This window comes from Seriola dumerili, unplaced genomic scaffold (assembly GCF_002260705.1).
Source record: "Seriola dumerili isolate Sdu_G_001 unplaced genomic scaffold, Sdu_1.0 BDQW01000002.1, whole genome shotgun sequence".
NCBI classification, from domain to species: domain Eukaryota; kingdom Metazoa; phylum Chordata; class Actinopteri; order Carangiformes; family Carangidae; genus Seriola; species Seriola dumerili.
In genome coordinates, this window is record NW_019174257.1 from 10,224,084 (window position 1) to 10,245,083 (window position 21,000).

Consider the following 21,000-nt stretch of genomic DNA (forward strand, 5'->3'; position numbering starts at 1 on the left):
TGGTAATGAAACCCAGGCGAAGCAATGACAAAAGAAGGAACAGATGTGTAGGCACCAGAGGTTACTACTTCATACTTTCATCTACGTGGTTATGTTACATCAGTTTCTGAACAGTGTATTAGTCTGCTCAAGAGATGCCACATATTAAAGTACTTTGTCTTTCATGCTGCATCACAGGTTTTGAACTCTAACTGGAAGATTTTTCAAGTGGTATATATTGGTATAATATTAGCACAACGGTCACTACCAGATGAAGCATACCCCAATAGCAACAATGTAGAAGGCCTGACACAGCACTATTGTGGCCTGCCTGGAGGACTGAGCATTCCCTTTGCTTTTTTAAAGGAATAATCTGGCATTTTGAGAAATATGACTTTTCACTCTCTTGCATAGTAGAATTATACAAGAGGATACCTTTGCACAGAGCCAGGCTAGACATTTTCCAGTTTCCAGTCTTTATGCTAAGCTAACTGCCTCCTGACTGTAGCTCCATATTTTCTGAATAGCTATTAGACTGATATTGATCTTCTAATCTAATTTTAGGCAAATAGATGCATAATGGCAAACTATTCAGTTAAAACCTTTGTGCAAGAAACAATGGGTCTGCAGCAAAAAGTAAGCCATGTTTTGGCCTGATTGTGTTTATTCAGCGAATTCTAAGGAGGCCTGGTTAAATATATGAGCATGGTCCGAAATATATAGCAAAATTTGAACATGGACATTAATATTAAGGGTTAAATGAGTTAGGGTCTCTGCGTCCTCCCTCAGAGAGGGATGCGCAGTCAGATGTGAGATCATTGCCCCCGACTGCAGAAGGGTGGAAAATGCGTCATCATAGTCCAGACATCAAAGGCGGCCCGTCCATAGGGGTTAACATCCAAAGGAGGTGAGCAGGGGTTATAAAAACACATCTATAAACACAGGCCCCACCAATGGGCCATACTGTCAGTTATTACTGGCACTCTGTTGTTGTAATAAACTAACATTAGGTAAGATGACGGCGTGTAGAGGCACCACATGCGTAAAAACATTCACACAGGGAGACACCCCAGAGGTGTCAGAAAAACGAGCATGTCAACAACTTTTAATTTTTACTAGCTGATGGAAAAACGAGACTAATGGTCTTACTGACGCTTGACAGAGGGGTCTGGTTTCCCTTAGATTTTAATTAAAACAAATAGCCAACAAAGGGAAACATTACCTCATGAGTGTTACATACAAAGATATGTAATTGTACTATACTGTAACTGAGTATAACGTGCTGAAACTTCTTTTAAATATTGAGCTTTGTTCATGAACAAGCTTGTTAGTGAAAAATTTCACCTCAAGGTCATTTATTAGCTCTATATTAGAAGGTTTTATTAGTTCCAGAGCTTTCAATCATATCAAATTATCTTCATAAGCAGGAGTTTGCCCAGTAGTCACTGAATCGTCTTTCCCTTTTTCTAAGCACTTGGCGGTTTCCATGGGAACAGGACATGACAAAACAATTCATCCAGGTCCATTCATCCATGTTCTGGAGTTTTCAATCACATCATATGATCTTTATGAATGGATGTAGTCGGATATGAAGATGAATGAAAGCTCCAGAACAGTTAATAAATGGACATTCAGACAGGATTTGCAGAGGAGATAGAGTGTGATGAAGACAGTCAACCACTGAGCTTTGAAAATGATATTTTGTTTTTCTTGGTATGATAGTGATAGGTATGCTCGTATTTTAGCGTCCACAGATGTCCAGCAGTATGAAAACAAATTCTCAAAGATTTCCAAAAAATGTCTTTATTTTAAGAAAGTATGCTTCCCGACAGTTACACCTAAATTATTAACATAAACACATTAACAGTCTCTGTATACACAATGATACATTTAGTAACTTAAAACAATCTGTATAAAAAGACTGAAAACACTGTACAGCCACAAGACCGATGACTTCCTGTCAGATACGCCTGCCTCCTCACTCATGTCATCCTGAACATCTGGGTATTATCATTCCAATCCACAGCTGTCAGCAGCCTCAGCTGATTCATTCTCATCTCGACAGTGATGGGTATGAACAGGCCCCGACTATTTCAGTGCATCGTCTTTAGACATGCTGACCTCAGCACTCTCTGGTGTCACTGATGATAATTCAGCTGCCACAGTGATGTCCTCATTTACACACTGATCCCTGCTGCTGTCACTGTGTTTATTAATGCCACCATCAACATTAATGTCCACAGTGACTCCTAGTTCAGCCTTAATCACCTTTACGTCATTAGCCAGGCTTTTGGTATCACCACAGCCATTATCACATGGAGTATTTTCTTCAGCTTTTCCTTCCTCATCCTCTTTATCCTCTTCACTACTGTCTACAATCTCTCCCTCTTCTAGCTCTTCCTCCACTGATTCTCTCTTGGCCCTTTTCTCCTGTGGTGGTTCAGTTTCAGGGCTGGTCTCTGGGGTTTCCGTCCAGATGTTGGTTCTGCCTGTGGTGCGAGACCCTTGCAGGGATGGTGTAACTTGGGTCAGATCCTCCTTCTTTCGGTCCACCCCTTCACTCTTTGTTGCAACACTACTCCAGGCTGACGGAGGCTCAGCTGAAACAATATGACCCCATTTGTGTATAACATGATTAAACACGACTGATGCAAAAGTTAAATTCTTACATGTTACAACTTATAAACTATTGATCAGAGTAATCATTTGCATAGAAATGGTTAGGCACGGCGGGGGTCATGCTTGAACATAAATGCTGAGAAAGAGAGGGTCAGTTCAGATAGTTTGGGAATAATGACGCTATGTTTAAGCTCCATGGTTTCCAGGATGAGGCAGAATGCCAAGCAGTTAGTTATGCAATATAGTAGGGTGGACGTGTATGAAAGAAAGGCTGTAGAATAAATGACTGTAAAATGATAATTGTGAATTATAAGCAATTACTCTCCAACATGATGTCCCCAGTCTGGTGAATCATAAAACGCATGTAATGATGTCCATGAACACATCTTCCTGAAATTCACTTTAAACCTCAGACACTTTGGCCACCACATTTTCCCCTGTATCTTTAAAAAACGGTTGTCCAGCTGAGGCTATAATATGAAAGATTAATGTAACTCACATTTTCTTCTTTGTGCTGTAACATGAGATGCAATTAAAAAGCTTTGCTCGTCTCCCATTAACCACTTGTCTTTGGCAGAGACCATTACTTACAGAATTTAAAGGCCCCACACACAAGTTTGAGTTATAGATGGAGAACGTGCATCCTCAACTGACCATAAATAAAAGATATAAACCTGCTTTGGTCCAGTGTTGACAAACATATGTTTACAAACTTAGATTTAGCTGTTTAGTGAAAGACATGTCAATAAATCAGAACCTATGAGATTTCTCACTTTTGGCATATGCCCTCTCCCATATTCGCAGAAACACTTATTCTTTACACCTCCCACCTTTATATATGGCTGACACATCACTTGTTATTCAAACATTTGTTTTCACACTTCAGAAGCCAAGCTATCTTTACCTGTATAACAAGGCTAACTCAACTATCCTCTTGTCCTCAATCTAAAGCAGACACTTTTGGCTCCCAGCACTAGTTTTTTGGGAATTGGGACTTCTCTCACAATTGGTAGATTTGATGTTTTTCCGACCTTTCTCAAACATTAGAATATTGTGGCTTGATTTTTATTAATGAGGATAACTTTCTCTTTCTCTCATTTTCATGACTTCTTACTTAAACTTGTTCTCCCTCTCTCTCTCTGTGGAGCACCTACACAGGGACAGCTACATTTAGAAATGTGACCTTAAAAGGTTATTAAACAATTTGACCCAAACAATAGCAAGATAAAATGTTATCACAGAGGGGCTGGCTTAGGGTCAATGAGTCCATGAATACAGTCAACCTTGACTGGCTGAATGTAGTTTAAGCCAGAACACTGAGCAGCTGCATGCTGCCTGTATGGAGCCAGCTACAGCCTTAACATTACTGTATCCTCACTGAATATGCGGCGGCCACAGTGTCCTATTGCTTGTTATCGCTTCCTGCCAAGCTTCCCAGGCCATGGCATGTGCAATTATCAGGATGTTTCTGTGGCTAACATTATAGCAAAACAGTGTGGCACCAACGCCTTATCGCTGAAAACATACACACACTCAGACTAAAATTACCTTATTCATCATTCAGCCTGTCTGTTCTGACAGCGTAATGATACTGGGTTAGTGTGGTCTTTTGTGACCATACTCGCCCTGCTGAGATAGACACATGTGAGTAGGAAGAAATCGCTGTATATAAACATCTGACTGACAAACAGGTGAGAAAAAGCACAGGCTGACATCCTGTTTATTCATCTTATGTCATTTCACAACTCATGAGGTCACTGTTCAACAGTAAGCCATGTTTGATCCTCTTTTTGGAAATGGTTGCTGTTGAGGTTAACTTGGTGTGCATGATGCTGTGCAGAGCACACTCATTTCCGTTGGGGTAGCATGTTGCCATAGTGAAAAATACAGGAACAGGGACTCTTAAAGTCTCAGCTGGAGAAACCAGGACATGATACAATGCTGTTGGAATCAGTGTAGCTGAGAAGGGTTGGTGTTTGGGAGCTACGTAGAATTTGGATTCATGTCACATATCCACACTTTTGTTTAGTTACAGAAAGCATAGGTTAAAAGTGAAAAGGGACACATTAGGTTGAAGGTAGTGATGAAGAAATGCTTTTTTGCCAAAAAAGCATCAGTAGGTTAGTATTGGTGCAGAAATTAAGATAGTCCTTTATTAGTCCCACAGTGGGGAAATTTGCAGTGTTACAGCAGCTAAGGACAGCACAAAGAAAAGGGAAAAATGTCAATATCAAACACTTTAAAAAGGATAAATAATAAATAATAATATAATATGTAAGAATTCGATATTTAAATAGCACCAGATAAGGGATGTGGCAATTAATTAGCCCAAGGGTAAGAGGTAGATAACGTTTGGTTTACCTGGTCCTTTCAGTGGATAGTCCTTCCAATATTCTCGGCGTACAACATGCAGCACAGGATATTCAATCAATGTTTTGTAGCTCAGGTTCTCCCTTAGGCTCTTCTGAATGTCCAACTCATGATACCTATTCCAGATAAAATTGAAGCACAAAAAAGACAAAGAGGTGATTACAAGACAACTTAATTACAGCAAGCTAGGTAATTTATGTGACATTAGGCCCATTGTAGGTCATTTCAAGCTTTTAGATGCTAGGTAGCAATGAAGACAGAGCAAAAAATGGCCGCTGTTGCGGAAACTCTTAAACTGGCAGCTGCAGCTTCTTACTTCCAGCCGACTGTGGCATGTTGATGGCTGAAAATCTTTTGAGGATTGATAGAGATTTGAGTCATGGCTTGGCAAAGTCAAGATCCTGCTTGGTGTTCGTCTCAAGAGATGGAAACTGACTTTACCAAGGATCAACAGCATCACTCACAAGCACATGAAGCCGCTGTCTTACCCCTCCCTCAGCTCTTTGTATGAGATGACATCAGTCTAGTCTTGTCTCTAAGTAGTCCTGTCATGCATTAGGGATGGTCATAAATCACTAAATAGTTAACAGGATTCTTGGGAGACATGGGTTGCCTCTAGACTCAACTGATTCAGAACCATCCAGCTTAGGCTGTCATCACCAAAATGCAAGGCATCATACATTTCGGGTATATACAGTAACTGGCACCATCCCCACCACATGTCAAATGCCTGACAGTCTGAAGATCACTGAGCCATTGTTTGTTTTGCTGAAAGCACAAGCAGACTGAGAACCGCCCAGGTAGACACCCACTCCCCAAGCCAATCAAAGCACTCTGCTATAATGTGACATTTACAGGTCTTTACTGAAAGGGCAGCTTCCAAGAAGCCCTCCCTCCTGGAAGAGTTTGGTGGGCTCAAATCATTTCATATGATCCCACAAATAAATGGCAATATGTGTTGGCACTTCCTGCAGGACAGGATAAAGGATCAAAACACACAGGAAATTCCTTGACCGCAGTACAACAAATGGTTTCAGGGTATTTCTGACAGATCTCCACATAAGAAGAGTAGAAATAGCCTGTGTAAAAACGGACACAGTATTTGGCACATGGATAGTACGGCAGAACGAATAAGGTGCAAAAAATAGGGTCAAAGGTTAATTAGTGAGACCAGTTTGTTAAGCTGTTACGTAATAAAAGAAAAGCAGGATATCTACAAGGATTGCATCCCTTTGCAATGTGCATACCCAACAAATACTGTTTCCATTTCATTTGTTTTTATGTCTAACTTGTAATAAATGAATGTTCACGGATGTTTTTTATTTTTGCGAATATACAAGCTGAACTAAAACATAAGTGCTTGTAAACAACAGAGAGAGAAGGGTAGATGGCAAAACAGATTGTGGCTCCCCTGTGGTGTCGATGGGATTGTTAAAGCTCTGGCCATTTCTAGAAACACGGCTGGATGGCTCAGCCAAGAACATGAACACATCTGGTCTCTATATAGTGTTCTAGTGAATGAACAGAACAGAGGACAAAACTGATGTTCTCTTCAGGGAGGTTCCTATTGTTTTCCCCTCCACTGCTGAGACCCATCAGTAGTGAGATAGCTGTGGTAAGGACACACTGAAAATATTTTTGATACTGACGTTACTGTGATAAATAATTATGTTGAAATCTTGGGATAATGTAACGCAAAAATAAATTGTACATGGCTATCCACTAGTTGATACAGTATTATTTTGTAACCGTAATATATTGTGAGAAAAATGTTGTTGTTTGGGTTCATATGTTGAATTTGGACACTTCTTGGATGCTGCTGGCTGCAAAAGGTTTCCAGTGCTTCTGAGTAATCTTCTATGTCAGCTTTTTTTGTTGTTGCCAGTACTCAGTCCTCAGTGTTATGTGTCCTCATGATTCGGACTGATTAGGGCCTCATTTATAAATGCTGAGAATGTATAAATCAGACATTGAGAGATGGATATGCTGCTTACGCCAAAGTTGATATAAATAAAAACCAAAACCGATGTGAGAATGTGCAGATTTCTGAAATCTTTGAGCCATATATATAGTATGGACATGTTGGACAACAGAAACAGCGGATTTACGTAAAATGTTCCACTGTCATTGCAATTCATTATGAGCACTCCACATTAAAATACAAGGCTTACAGACAATCCTGGTCTTCAGCACTTGATTGTTGCTTTGAACTAAAAGCCATCGATCCAAATAGCATATAATATATAGTAGACGTATGCCAACTTCACAGATTGGAGACCATAAGTCATTCATTCCAATGGAGAGAATGATGGACAGTAATGGACTGGTCCCTGCTTGAGGCTGTTGGATCTGTTGGCCATCAGAAGACAAATACTTTGGATTTTTCTAAACTCGGCTTTGAAACCAGACCAGCAGGAAGTGAACAATGAAAGCCCCATCATAATCACAATATTTTAGCTTTATTTAGACAAAAGAAAACAATTTTAACAATTTTTAATGTTCAATTATATTTAAATACGATGTTGATGATGATTATAATGTAACATGCAATTTTTGTTCAACCCATTTTCTTGAAAAAGTATCACCATTTGCGCACTATGCTGATTGTGATCATGAATACAAAACATTCACCATTGTTGAACCACTTCACTAGTCATGAGAACTGAACTACGCAAACCAAGCTTCACATTTTGGGCACAGTTACTGTTTTAGCATTAAGCTCCTCTCAGTTTTGTTCTGGCTTCGATGAAGCTAAGAGCTCCGCTGCGCTGTTGCAGGGGTGGGGATCACATCAACAACAATGGTCCACCAAAATAGCAAAGCAAGTTAAGCGAGCGGCATGTCAAAATTAATTTGGTATTGTACAGATTGACTGTCACAAGGTTATAAAAGGGCAATGGCGGTGGATGCATTATGGTGCATTTGTGGCACAGAATATTTTGGGGTTGGGAGAGACTGTCAGAAAGTGTGTGGCATTATTCCCTTATTGGACAGATATCGCGCATCTTGTCCACTCTATGACAGCATCCCTTTCATCCTGCCTTCAAGCAAGGCAATTCAAAACCTGTATACACACTCTTGCCTTTAGATGTAGTCTGAGGACACTTGAGCTAGTTTGTTTTGCAAATAACCCGACCCCTAATCTCCATGCACATCTGAGGCTGACTGGAACTTAATTAAAACCAGGATGACCAAAAATTTACACAGGCAGAAAGATAACCACAATGTGACACCGGACAATTATTCAATGCTACCTGCTGCTGTTCATGCCTTGCTATTTTAGTAACAATACCCAAAACCAGTCCAACATTGCAGGAGACCTGAGGAAGCATCTGCTGCACAGAAACAAACTTGAACATAGCTCTAGGGAAAGCTGAGGGAGAGCGGATCGACAGGCTCAGGAGGGCTAAGGAGAGGGTTTTGCCACAAATATGTGAGAGAAAGCACTGCTGGGGCAGGACAGAAACATCAGTGTCTTATGGGTCCAAATTGTGGTTTAAAAAAACAGAATGCACACACAGAGGTTTCCTTTTTTTTGGCGGCAAATGTAAAACCAGCATCTCTACTTCTGACACGTCAACACCGCAGTGAGAGGAAAAGAAGAGGTAAGGGAAAGGGTGAGAGGGCATCCTCTGGATCTCAGGGGTGGAATGAATAAAAATAAACATTAAAAAAATTACACAAACAAACATCCAGAAGGATCTGAATGGTTCCCGTTATGCAAAGCCTGTCTTACTTCCAGTAAGAGGATGTTGACTGGTCACAGATCCATGTTTAGTTTAGCACAAGAGCTCCTTTATTTGACTGGGTTGATATTCCCGTAGACACTCAACAATAAATAATGCAGTCATACCCTTTGTGTAAGGCTTGGTGAATGGCCTTCAAGGAGCCATGACCACTGCTATCCATGACTTCATAACATTAATGATACAGGTCAAAATTAGGGGGTTTGCCTTTAAGACTGCATTATTCAAAAATGTGGAGGCCCCTTTGTGGTTGCAATGCTGTGATCCTGTTTGGGACCCTTAAAATGGGATGTGACTTCAGTCTGGAGGGCCTCTCTTCTTATTGGAGAGATACTTTGGACATGGTCCTGTTATGCAACTGTACCAGTTAACGTAAGTTAATTCTCCCTTGGGCAAGCATCCTAATTTTGCCCTACTTCCATTCATCCATCCTCAACATAGTGTTGACAATAAACACTTACTAAGAATTGAATTATAAACTTAACATTATGCAAACCCCATCCTAAAAGCTATTAAGTTATAATAAGAAAAGGTTACTGAGAGAGAAAATGGGAGGGAGAGCAAGATTTATTCCACTGAATTACTACTAATTATCTCCACTTGTTTGCCTTAATGACATTGACTGTATCTGTATCAGGATAATAGCTATTATTAGTCATTTATAATAAATTTCAATGGAATTGGGTAACACTTGTGGATTGGAACTGTTATGACTCATTCATCTAAAAATTCTCAGGAAGAGCCACCTTGAGGTGACTACTTCATGGTAACACCCCTGAAGTGAAGTGGTTTGTGTACATGGAAACGTGCAGTCAGAAATTGAGGTTCTTGACGCATGTATTTCTCTCAACAGGCATTAAGTAACATTACATTAAACAAAGCCTGAAGGCACATACAATACAATAAGCTAATATTGTAACAAATTGATGCCTGGTCCTTTTTTAAAGCAGGATCAGGCTGAACAAATCATGACAGAGGAGGTTCTGATTGTCCATGGGAAAATTTTAAAAATTGTGTACTTGATTAGTCAACACTACAGAAGTCCTTCTCACTTCATAGTGCTTCTACTCTCTTTCACTGGTTGGCAAAAACGTTTTCCTGAAGTCTTTTCGCATCTGTTTATGCAGTTAATCTGAATGACAGCTTTTTAAGCTTCAGCAGTGATGTACAGTACATTTCCCTCTGAAAGCACGATGGCAAATGCTGACTGCAGATTTCCTTCAACCCTGACCAGTCTCCTTGCCACCCTGCCACCATTATGCTTCACAGTTGGGACAGTATTGGGCAGATGATGAGCGGTGCTTGGTTTCCTCCAGACATGACGCTTAGAATTGAGGCCAAACAGTTCAATCTTGGTTTCATCAGAGCAGAGAATCTTAATTCTCACAGTTCGAGTATTTAATGTGCTTTTTTGCAAACTCCAACCTTCTCTGCCATAAAGCCCAGATTGGTGGAGTGCTGCAGTGACGGCCAAAGGCCCCTCTCCCCTGACTGCACAATTCGGCCAGGCGTCCAGCTCTAGGAGGAGTCCTGGTTGTTCCAAACTTCTTCCATTTAAGAATTATAGAGGTCACTGTGCTCTTGGAAAACTTCCCCAGATCTGTGCCTTAACACAATCCTGTCTCTGAACTCTGCAGGCTGCTCCTTAGACCTCATGGCTTGGTTTTTGCTCTGATATACATTGTCAGCTGTGAGAACTTATATAGACAGGGGTGTGCCTTTCCAGGTCATGTCCAATCAGCCGAATTTACCACAGGTGGACTCCAATCAAGGAAGAGAAACATCAAGAGGATCTAGAGAAATGGGAGGCACCTGAACTAAATTTCAAGTGCCATAGTAAAGTGTACTTATGTCAATGTGATATTTCAGTTTTTCCTTTCTAATAAATTTGCATATATTTATAAATATAAATATTTGCACTTATATTGGGGTGTTGAGTGTAGCTTGATGAGGGAAAAAATTTAACGGTTTGTGAACAAGTGAAGGGGTCTGAACACTTTCTGGATGCACTGTAGCTCTGGTTTCTCCTATGAGCAATGAGGCATGTGCTAAAATCATGAAACATCTGCACAGTTGTGTCCTATTACACACACATGCCTGCAGTATACAATATACCTATCACTACCACCAGTGATGGAAGGGAATCTACACACTGAGAATGTGGAGAAAACCCCGGGTTTATCAGGCTTTCACAATCCCTGTTCTCTGACTTACGCTTATGTAACATTACGGAGGGGCACAAGTGTGTCTTGTTTGTGTGGTGTGTGAGCATAATAAAGTCTGCACGTATATATTAACATGGAGAAGGAGAAACTAATGCTTAAAACCACGCAGGAGGCTTTAATGTGGTAGTAAATAATGCTTTTTGTTCAGAAACAAATATCTATTATATATTGATTGACTCATAATGATTAGAGCTTAGCGTTGTTTTAATTTAGATAGTAAAAATGTAAATGTAAGTATATATTTGAAAATTTGCAGGAACTTTATGACCTCATGAGGATTATGTTTCTTATCTATCTGTGATTATGAAGTATTACAAAATACCTTGTAATTTACACAGTGACTATAATGTAATCATAAAGCTGGCATTGTGACGTTCTGTGGCATTAGAGATAATTAAACATTTAAAAAGCATTAAAACTTTCATTCAATTCATAAAAGAGCTAAAAGGTGACAGCCTGACAGCTCATGTTAAATCTTGGCTTGCACTAAACTGTCACACCTCTAAACTCATCTCTCAGTAATTCCTCTCTATATGCTGCCATAAAATATAATTTATCTGTTTAAAAAGTGTGTGCGGCCCAGCCTACCGGGCAAAACAAAAGCAGCATGAGTGTGTGTTACAAGGATGAAGGATGGGATGGGAGGTTTCGTGACGTTTCGTGCTGGCCAGGGGGGTAATGATTATGAGTACCGAGGATCATCATTCACTCCATGACTAAGTAGAAATGGAGGACAGCCAAAGAATTTGAAAGTAGGCGAAGCAAATGGGTGTGATCAACACCATCCTCCGACCCTCATAAAAAAAGAAAAGAAAGACAGATAGGGCAGGAAGAGAGAGTACACAGGACAGTGAGTGAGTGAGTGAGTGAGTGAGTGAGTGAGCAGGGATGGAAGTCGTAGATAAAAGTTGCAGAGCATTTTCTTGATCAATGTCATTTCTCAAAGTTGAAAACTCCTTCAGGCCTCGCTTCCCAAAGTCTGTGTAGCTTCCTAGGAATTTACAAGTCAGCGATGTCATGTTGATAAGACAAATAATGTTGATTTCACACATGCTAAATAAATCAGTCATCACTGGCAAGCATAACCTAACAGTCAGATGCGTCAGGATGCCTGAGTAATGAACGGATACTGACACACTTGTAAGACTGGCATTGTAAGATTACAATGCAACATCTTTGGTTGAAACTGAGCATTTTTCATGAATGAGTTTTGTTTTACCAGTTTATTTTATTGTAAGGGGTCATTTTAATTACGTTGAAACCCATCCTCTGCATTAGCTCCACTGCCTTTAGCTGTGCAAAATTCCTGTTACACTATTTATAATTACACTACAACTAAGAATTGTGTAAGAACTGTATGAACAACCAAGTCAGGCCTGATAATGAGACTCTGAAGGGGCACTCAGGTGGTGGTTAAGTGGTTGAAAACACATAACATGTAACCAGTGTCCTCTCTCCCTGAGTTTCTCGCTTTTCTATACTGTTGTACTATGAAAAAAGGCAAAGATAACTGACAACATAACAACATAACCAAAATGGCTATGAAGCAAATGAATTAACATTTTTGCATATTATAAGCAACAAGGGACCTCATGATTGGAAAAGCCTTCCTTCCTTCAACTGTATAGCTGTGGATTAAACCCTGTTAACAGCAAGTACCCACCTTATTCAACCCAGGCAGATCATGAGCTCTGTTTTGACCTTGCAGTTTAAATGAGTAGGGAAACCTTAAATATACGTGTCCCATGTTAACCAAGAAAGTAACACATTACTCATCATGTGAACTAAGACGGGGACCAGTAGAGAGCAAACCTCACCTCACAGAGTTGGCCTTTCTCCCCTCTGCCTTCATGAAGACTTTCACATGATCAAATGGAGTGTGCACATACATCTTCAACCTGAAACAGAAATTCACATCAACACAGGGGGTCAGGGACTCGAATCCAATCTCACCTAAAAGAGGCAAGAACAAAAGAGATGGCTACATTGACTGTGCAGTTTTTAAGGTGGCCACAGTAAAGGTCAAAACACAAAGGGCTAACTGAGTGTAGCACAGCAGAGAATGTACACTGTACAATGTACACTTGTCTGGCATGCTGACTGATATATGTATAGGCTCTGACTGAAGTATCATGTGTAGTGGACAATCGTCCATGCTGCTGAAACTAGACTAAGCGGAGGCTGTGTCTAAATGGCTACCTCTGAGCCAAGTCAGGTGTCTGTTTAAAGAGGTAAACCAGTCTACAATATGCTTTGTTTTACAGCAGACCGCTTGCCGAGTGTTATCGGCAGAAAGCTTAGGTCAGAGGAGTCAGATCGCTGTTCTGTTAGAGGTTCAGATTAGAAATAGTGTTCTGCTATTAAAAAGTCTGCCTTGTTCAAAGACTGACGTTCATGTTGGGAGAAATATGAGCCTGGGAAATAAAAAGAAAAGTGAAGCAAGAGCAAAATTACAAAGATAAATGTAGGAAAGTAAGATTGCGGGAATTAGACAGAACATGAGGAGAAGCCAACCGAATCCTGTGTGAGTGAAATTGGATTGAGCTGGTTGATATGAAAGATCAGGATATAAAATGACTGTTGAATAAGAGAGTTTCTGTACATTCACTCCCTGAATCATCTCCGCCGTTGTACTGAAATAAATGTAACCATTTCAAAGCAGCCACTCCTAACCTATTCATCGACTCAGTGGGAAAGATTTATATTCAAGCTGAGCACAATTGTGACAAAGTGAAATGGCACAGATCAAATGATACATGTTCAAATTCTACAGTTACAACAATTTCAGTTTTAAATAGAAAATATATTAGGAATTTGTTGTTGAGAGGAGAAAAGAGTTTTTAAAATAAAGCACTTATTGAACATGAATGTATACAGGGCTCTTGTGCATGCAGACTGATTTGTACTCAGTCTGTAACTGAGACATAATCCCTGAACACACTGCTGCCAAACTCAATTACAGGGGCTCTTTTCTGGCGTGCAGGCAACAGCGGACCTGCTACAGGTCATCAAAACCTAAGCTGCAGTCAAGAGTACAAATGGCTGATGTTTTTAGATAAAGCGACTAGTAAGTAAATCTGAAATATAACATATGTTTTAATAAGGGCTACAACTAATTAATTGTTTAGTCTATGAAATGTAAAAAAATATTGAAAAGATCACAGTAATGTCTTCATTTTACTTGTTATTTCTGACTAACAGTCTAAAAACCTTAATTACTCAACCTACTGTTACAGATGATGAAGAAAAACAGTAAAATTGTTCTATTTGAGAAGCTTGAACCTGGAGTGTTTGGCATTTTTACTTGGAAATTATTGATACAATCAATTGATTATTAAAATAATTTTCTGTTGATTGACTAACTGAGTAATCGACTATTCTAATCAGTTTTACATTTAACAACTGATTCATAATGCAGCAGTGAAGTTCGTGCTGTTTTAAACTCAAATAAACAATACAAAAAGCTCATACACTAAGCATCGTGTGCAGGACAGTATGATGCATTAACAGATGAATGTAACTGCGTCACACTGGTGTTGGGATTGGGGGTAGAGTTTGATATTATACCATAATGATTTATAAGCATGATACTGTACCATGCTGCTTAAAGTACAGATATCACTATAGCTGCATTTCAACAGCAGTCATTGTGAAAAATTCAGTCAGCTTTGTTTTCTCCGCTCTCTTTTGCAGTTGTTATGAACAAGAGAAACCACCAACTGAACACAACTTCACAGCTGTTGCCAACAGTAAAATTGCTCATTTGAACTTTTCAAGAGAAAACAATGAGCTGAAACGCAGTCATTATCCTTAAAGTTAGAAATCCTCCAAACCATATATCAAGCTAGTGTTGATTTCTAGGTCTATTATCACATTGTCAAGTTTTGTGTTTCTATTCACGACTTCAATGAATGAAGCAAAACAACTGGTGTGGTGTGGATTGGTTGAATTTCTACCACTGAATGCAACACAATCATCTTCAGTTTCTGGCTTTGCTCTAGGATTCAGCAGGAACTGTGGTCAGTGGCAATACATGAACTCAATCAAACTAAAATCATGGTGACAAAGCAACATATAATAATAACATTAACGTCTCCAACGTGATCTGTAGTTACAGTCTTATGTTAACTTACACAAACCATAATCACTTCAACACAGAGAGGTTCAAAACTGCCATCTTTCCTATTCAGGATTCTTCAAGTAGTTTGTCTATCTCTTATAAGGACTCTGAAAAAGTGGTATTGGATTTGTATGGTGAGTTCGGGTATCAGCGTCAGTATCAAGAGTGAAAAAGTTGGATCGGGTTCATCCTTACAAACAATCACAACAAAACTATTTCATGGAACTTAAATGTAAATGGGACGAAGCTCACTTTTGGCGTGTCACAGGGTCCGACTCTGTAGGGTGGATATAAGGGGTCAAGATCTGGTTCAAGGTTTGTCTGTCAGACACCCTAAAACGAAAAACAGATAGTGGAGAAAAAAGCAAATATGTGAACATCAACATTAAAATCAAGTCACATCATGGTCATAACTTTGATAACATTTCTGTGAAGTTTAACAATGCTGTATCAACACATACATGAGCAGAGAGCAGTATACACACAAGATACAGTGTATCTATCAAAATGCAAAACAGTTATTGATACGTCACATTGGTGCTACAGCAGAAATTTTGATGTGTATCGAGAAAAAAGTGAAGGAGAAAGTGAATAATGTTTGGTAACTCACCTCCTCTGACTGAACTCTGTGCTGCTCTGAGGAAAGATGAGCTTCAGGTGCCACAAGAACTGTTTTTCCCTGAAGGAGAAAAAGAGACTCATTTTTAATTTCAGCTTATCAAAGTGTTTGATGCCTGTTTTTCAACAGAGACAGATGAGGTCACCAATGCTCTCACGGTACCCCCTTCACAGTCAAACACAAATGTGCTTGTTTAAATTCACAGCATAAAATGGATTCAGTCTTAATCTGTCCAAGACAATACGCCTGGCTGCTTCCAAGATCTTGTCCATCTGTGTGTGTGTGTAAATGAATAAACCAGAATTGCCATGGAGACCGTGACATATACACTCAATACAAGGACAGCAGCTGGTGGATATCACATAATGATCACCTCTTCTGGGGTAATGCTTTGGGGCAGTAACTATTAAACGAGGTTGGGTTTTCTGGGTTGCTGGGCGTGCTCTACAACCAAACATTTATTCCCTAAACAGCTGCTGTGCTCATATCTACTACTGTCACCATGATGCAGAAATAGCCAACAAAATGTAATATATGAAACAGTTTGGGAGATACGAATAACAAGACGTAATTCCTCCCTTTTCAATCTTTTAAAAGTTAGAGTAATTATCAGTAACTTGCTCACTAACTGAACTCTGGCAGCCACTGCACCATTTTGTCATGTTTGAATAAATTGGACTTTACAGGGATGACTCTATGTAGATAAACCCAAGTGAAACACAGAAATGTACAACTGTTACTGCCCCTATGAAACAGAATATAGGTCATTGGCAAAGCATCAGAAACTCCAGGATCATATACCCCACATACTGGGTGCTGAACATAACTACAAGGACTTGTGTTGACCAAGACCACAGAATTTGCCATATATAGGGTGGAGCTGATTCATCAACCTCTACTCCATCAGGGTACGAGGATGGAGGCCTTGATGGATCTGAGGAATGAAGATGAAACATACCCTCAGAAAGACGCAAAGTTTAATTGTAAGGCACATGCAAGAAGCCTTGTTATTAGGGCTTTAGTACTCACCAAGAGTGATTCAGAGCACAACTTGGAGGTTTCTTTTGATATCTTTAATATAAAATTTTTTGTCTCCTTTTAAACGTATCTAAAAACAAAGCCCTGCACAGCTATCTGCACTAACTTTTCAGTTCATTCTGGAGTTCAGGAAAATGCTTTTCCTTTCAAACAAGATGAAAAATCAATTGCTACAGTTCAATCATATTAATATGCTCTAATTTAGTCATGTGTTTTCTATGTTAACATATGGGCGGTTTCATGATCAGTCAATTCATTCATAATTCAATGCACAAACCCCTATACTGATCATTTATTTATTATTTTATTCATTATTCAAGAAGAAATGCAAATAATGATCTGGTTATGGCCTCTCAGTTGTGAAGATATGCTGCTTTCTTCTGTTTTATGTAATTGAAAATTAAATATCTTTAGGTTTTGGATTGTTCATCGGACAAAAGAACACATATGAAAATGTGACTTTGAGGACCATTTATAACCATAAAGTACTACATTTCCCCCAATCTCTTGGTCTCTATTTTACTCTGGGCCAAAGTGCTGGCCAGCCAGACTGATGGACAAACCATAATGCAATGCAGCTACATCGCGGCTCAGACGCAGTGATGTCAAAGGACTTTGACCTGAGAATATTTTAGACACATATTTAGACCTAAGATGGAATATTTATTCTACATCAAATCTATGTAATAGCAATATAGGTTACGTTCTCTTGTTTTGAAAAGAGTGGTTTGACATTTGACACAACCAGCTTTTGTTTGTACTTTTTGTGTTAACAGGCACAAGTTACAATGAACCAGCCCAGGATATACTGGTCAAATAAATAAAACAAAGCAAAAGATATGATGTACATGTTCTGAGAAACCCCAAAACCACTGGCTCAAGCTGCTCAACTCTACTTGACACCAGACACAGTTCTGGTGCTTGTGGTGTTGTTTTGTGGATCCAGGTGGCACCATTATACAGCAGGGGGTGTGTTTTTTTCCCTTGAAAAGAGAAACAGGATGGGTAGGAGGAGTTCAAAAGTGGGGAAATATGTGCAGAACACCCCATGAAAGGTGGTTATGAGTTTCCACCTGGTTGTAAGGAGAGGGTGAAGGGGTGAAGCTGTAGGAAGTGCAGGCAGCAGCAGGTACTGTTTGGGAGTGTAGACAAGGGTCGGGAGGGGATTCCCTACGTAACTGTAGGAGGCACTTTACACCTCTAACCCCTTAGTCAGAGGAATTTATGTGTTTGCTTAGGTTTGGCTGAGTTTCTTATTTGGTGCGTCAGTGTATGTGCACTTATGTATGTGTGCAGGTGTGTGTGTGTGTGTGTGTGTGTGTGTGTGTGTGTGTGTGTGTGTTTGTATGTGCAAGCAAATGAGGGTGGAGCACCAGGTGTGATGCCATTATTCTGTCATTACGGCAAATGGAAACTATGTATTCCAATGGAAAAGGGGCTTGCCCAAAGATGCATGCAATCATTTTAGGCAAGGCCGCAGTGCATACCTGGGATAAGTGCCATCATTCATTGTCGGGAAAAATGAGGCGAGAGCAGCATAAAAAAGTCAAAACAGAAGCACCAAAAGTAGAGGATGACTGCTATGAATACCAGAACCTTCTTAAAACTACCAGAACACACTGCCTGGTCCCTCAACAGTTATTGCTGCAGGGCCCTGAGCAAGGTTTTTAAACTCTAAGGAAGAGTAGTGGCAAACAATTAAAAGCTAGCCATGCAGTGTAGCTCCCTCATACACACAGGAATACAATTAGTCCGGAAACAACATGCCCATTTCAAAAGATTACACACTTCAATCACACAAAGATTATATTGAAAGGTTCATAACCGCTACAGAATTCCATGGCAAAGGAAATCTGCAACCTTACATGGCCCTACATTTAAGGGTATTTTCCTCCAAGACGGATTATTCATCAAACAACTTGTTGGGTCACAAGAACTAAGCCTAACTGAATGCAACAGGATTCGTACATAGCCAGAAAAGAGTGGGGACTAGAATTACCACTGTGAAGTTGTATGCCTCAGCCATCCAGCCAAGTTGCAGGAATTATGGTCATAATACCCACTTCCTGAGATATAGCATTGAAGAATGGCCTGAAGTAAGTGTTTTTCCAGAACATTCTGATGTCACAGTGAAGTTGACCTTTGACCAATGGGGTATAAAATGTCATCACTTAATGTTTTTCATCACTTCATTGTTTTATCCTAATAGACATTTGTCTGTAATTATGTAATTATATCATTATTAGGTCACGTGACCTAGAACTTTGACCACCAAATTCTAATCAGTTCATCCTTGAGTCCAAGTGAATGTTTGCGCCAAATCTTAAGAAATTACCTCAAAGCAGTCTTGAGATATCACATTGAAGAGGCCAAAAACATGTTTTGTGAGGTGACTGTGACCTTGACCTTTGACCGCAAAAATCTAATCGGTACATCTTTGAGTCCAAGTGGACATTTGTACCAAATATCAAGAAATTCCCTCAAGACATTACTGAGATATCGTATTCACGAGAATAGGACAGTTAATCAGTGGCACAGTTTTAATAATAAAACATGTTTACATTTTTCCACTCTGTTCTGGCCATGTGCTAATCTCATTTTATTAAGTTAAGCTTCTTTGGTCCAACAAGCTGTTTGATGAATAATCCCTTTTGGTGGAAAAACTGTCCATTAACAAAGGCCATGTTAAGTGGCAGATGGCTTATTGCATGGACTTTAGTGTAAATGTGAAATTTCTAGAAATAAATCTCTTAAAAACAGGCATGTTTTCATTACTTTCCAAAACAGATGACCTGACAATTATACCCACTTGCACATGCAGTGATTGGCAAGGTGTGTGTGTGGAAGGAAGGTAGTGTTTGAATGTGCCTCTCAAGCTGTCTTATTTTCTTCTTCACAAGGCTACCGCTGTCATTTTTCATGTGTACAACTAAGTGCATCACTATGAATGCCTCTGAGGAGATGCTGTTCTTGTATGGTTCATTACTTTGAATCAACAAGGACATACAAAGGTTAAAGAGTCTTGGAGAGGGATCAGGTGGCAAGCTCTTTTTCTCTGCTTTCAGGTTCAGCCATTTAAACAGGTATAAAATTTTTACTTTGGATGTGGTCAGATGACATGCCATACAACCTAGTTCGTCTTAAGTATATTGGACCCTTTGGCATTTCAGCATGCAAGTTTGGCTGCAATGATCCATGAGGGACACTGAGAAATAAAGCAGACTCAGAGGAGGATGGATGAATTCATTAACAAGAACAATGTTGATTAAGTAATTGGAGTTGGTCATGCCATCAACACAAGAGAGAGTAGAAAGCCTGACGGGTGGTCTGGCAGTCAGAGCAGAAATCCATCTGGCTGGATTAAAGATTGGACAGATCCAACTAAAATGGTGCAACATATGAAACCATGTGTCCCATGTATCTGCCCATCAGGGGCAGATGCCAGGACTGGGGTGGCAAGTGGGTGTTGGTGGAATGAGATGACAGGACTTTGGGGCCTCTTTACTGAGATACGACAAGTAAATCCAGTATCCATAGCTATGGTTCCACAACTTCAGAGGGTGGAGTGGCTGAGAGGTTGATGGACGAAAGGGAGAGGAGACAAAGATTACAGGCAGCTGCATCTTAAGACTCCTTCTTTATGTTCTGGCTTGAACCTTAGTTTTTGGGCACATGCTGCAACGTTAAGTCATGAGTCTGCTTCCCCTGAAAAGTCCAGAACACAAAGATGCCAACATGTGTTGGGTCTAAGTATCTATGTGAATGTACTAGGACAACTAGTCCGAGGCTTTGATGAGTATTACTTGCGAGAGGAGAAAAAGGGGTGACATTTTTGCTACTCTTACATTCATACCACTAAGGGGAAAAAAATTTTAAACTTGAGTCTGTTACGTCTGGTCATAAGCTTTGGGTGTCCAATCATGAATCACAAGTTAGACCAGCGGAATGTTTGACCCGTTTATTGTGCTAGATAAAAGGATAAATAATAACCCAGGTTATTAGAATGAATCCTCAGGGGACCTTGAAAGTCTCTACCACATTTCAAGGCAATCTATTCAAGAGTTGTCGATATATTTTACCAATGTAGCCACCTCTAAAGCTAAAGTAACAGTGTAGATTAGAGAAATTAGTTTCATGGCCAAAAGTCATTAGCACTAAAGTTCTTCTGTCCAAGTACAAAACTATATAATTAATTTTCAAGAACACATGGAAACCTAATTATTAAAATTCAGTCAACCAAACATGACACATGGCAAGTTGATATTCTCTCTCGCTCATGCAGTA

At 39.7% G+C, this 21,000-nt stretch overlaps 1 protein-coding gene across 1 annotated transcript in view; it reads right to left on the bottom strand.

Annotated features, from left to right (window-relative positions):
• Window positions 1-1,786: 1,786 nt before the first annotated feature.
• znhit6 (zinc finger HIT-type containing 6) overlaps window positions 1,787-21,000 on the bottom strand; it is a 31,633-nt gene continuing 12,419 nt past the window's right edge. The window contains exons 6-10 of the mRNA XM_022738114.1: window positions 15,670-15,738; window positions 15,312-15,392; window positions 12,757-12,837; window positions 4,960-5,084; window positions 1,787-2,579 (exon numbers count right to left, since the gene is read on the bottom strand). Of these exons, the coding sequence (XP_022593835.1) occupies window positions 2,068-2,579; window positions 4,960-5,084; window positions 12,757-12,837; window positions 15,312-15,392; window positions 15,670-15,738 (868 nt within the window). The 3' untranslated portion in view covers window positions 1,787-2,067. The remainder of the gene's footprint in view (window positions 2,580-4,959; window positions 5,085-12,756; window positions 12,838-15,311; window positions 15,393-15,669; window positions 15,739-21,000) is intronic.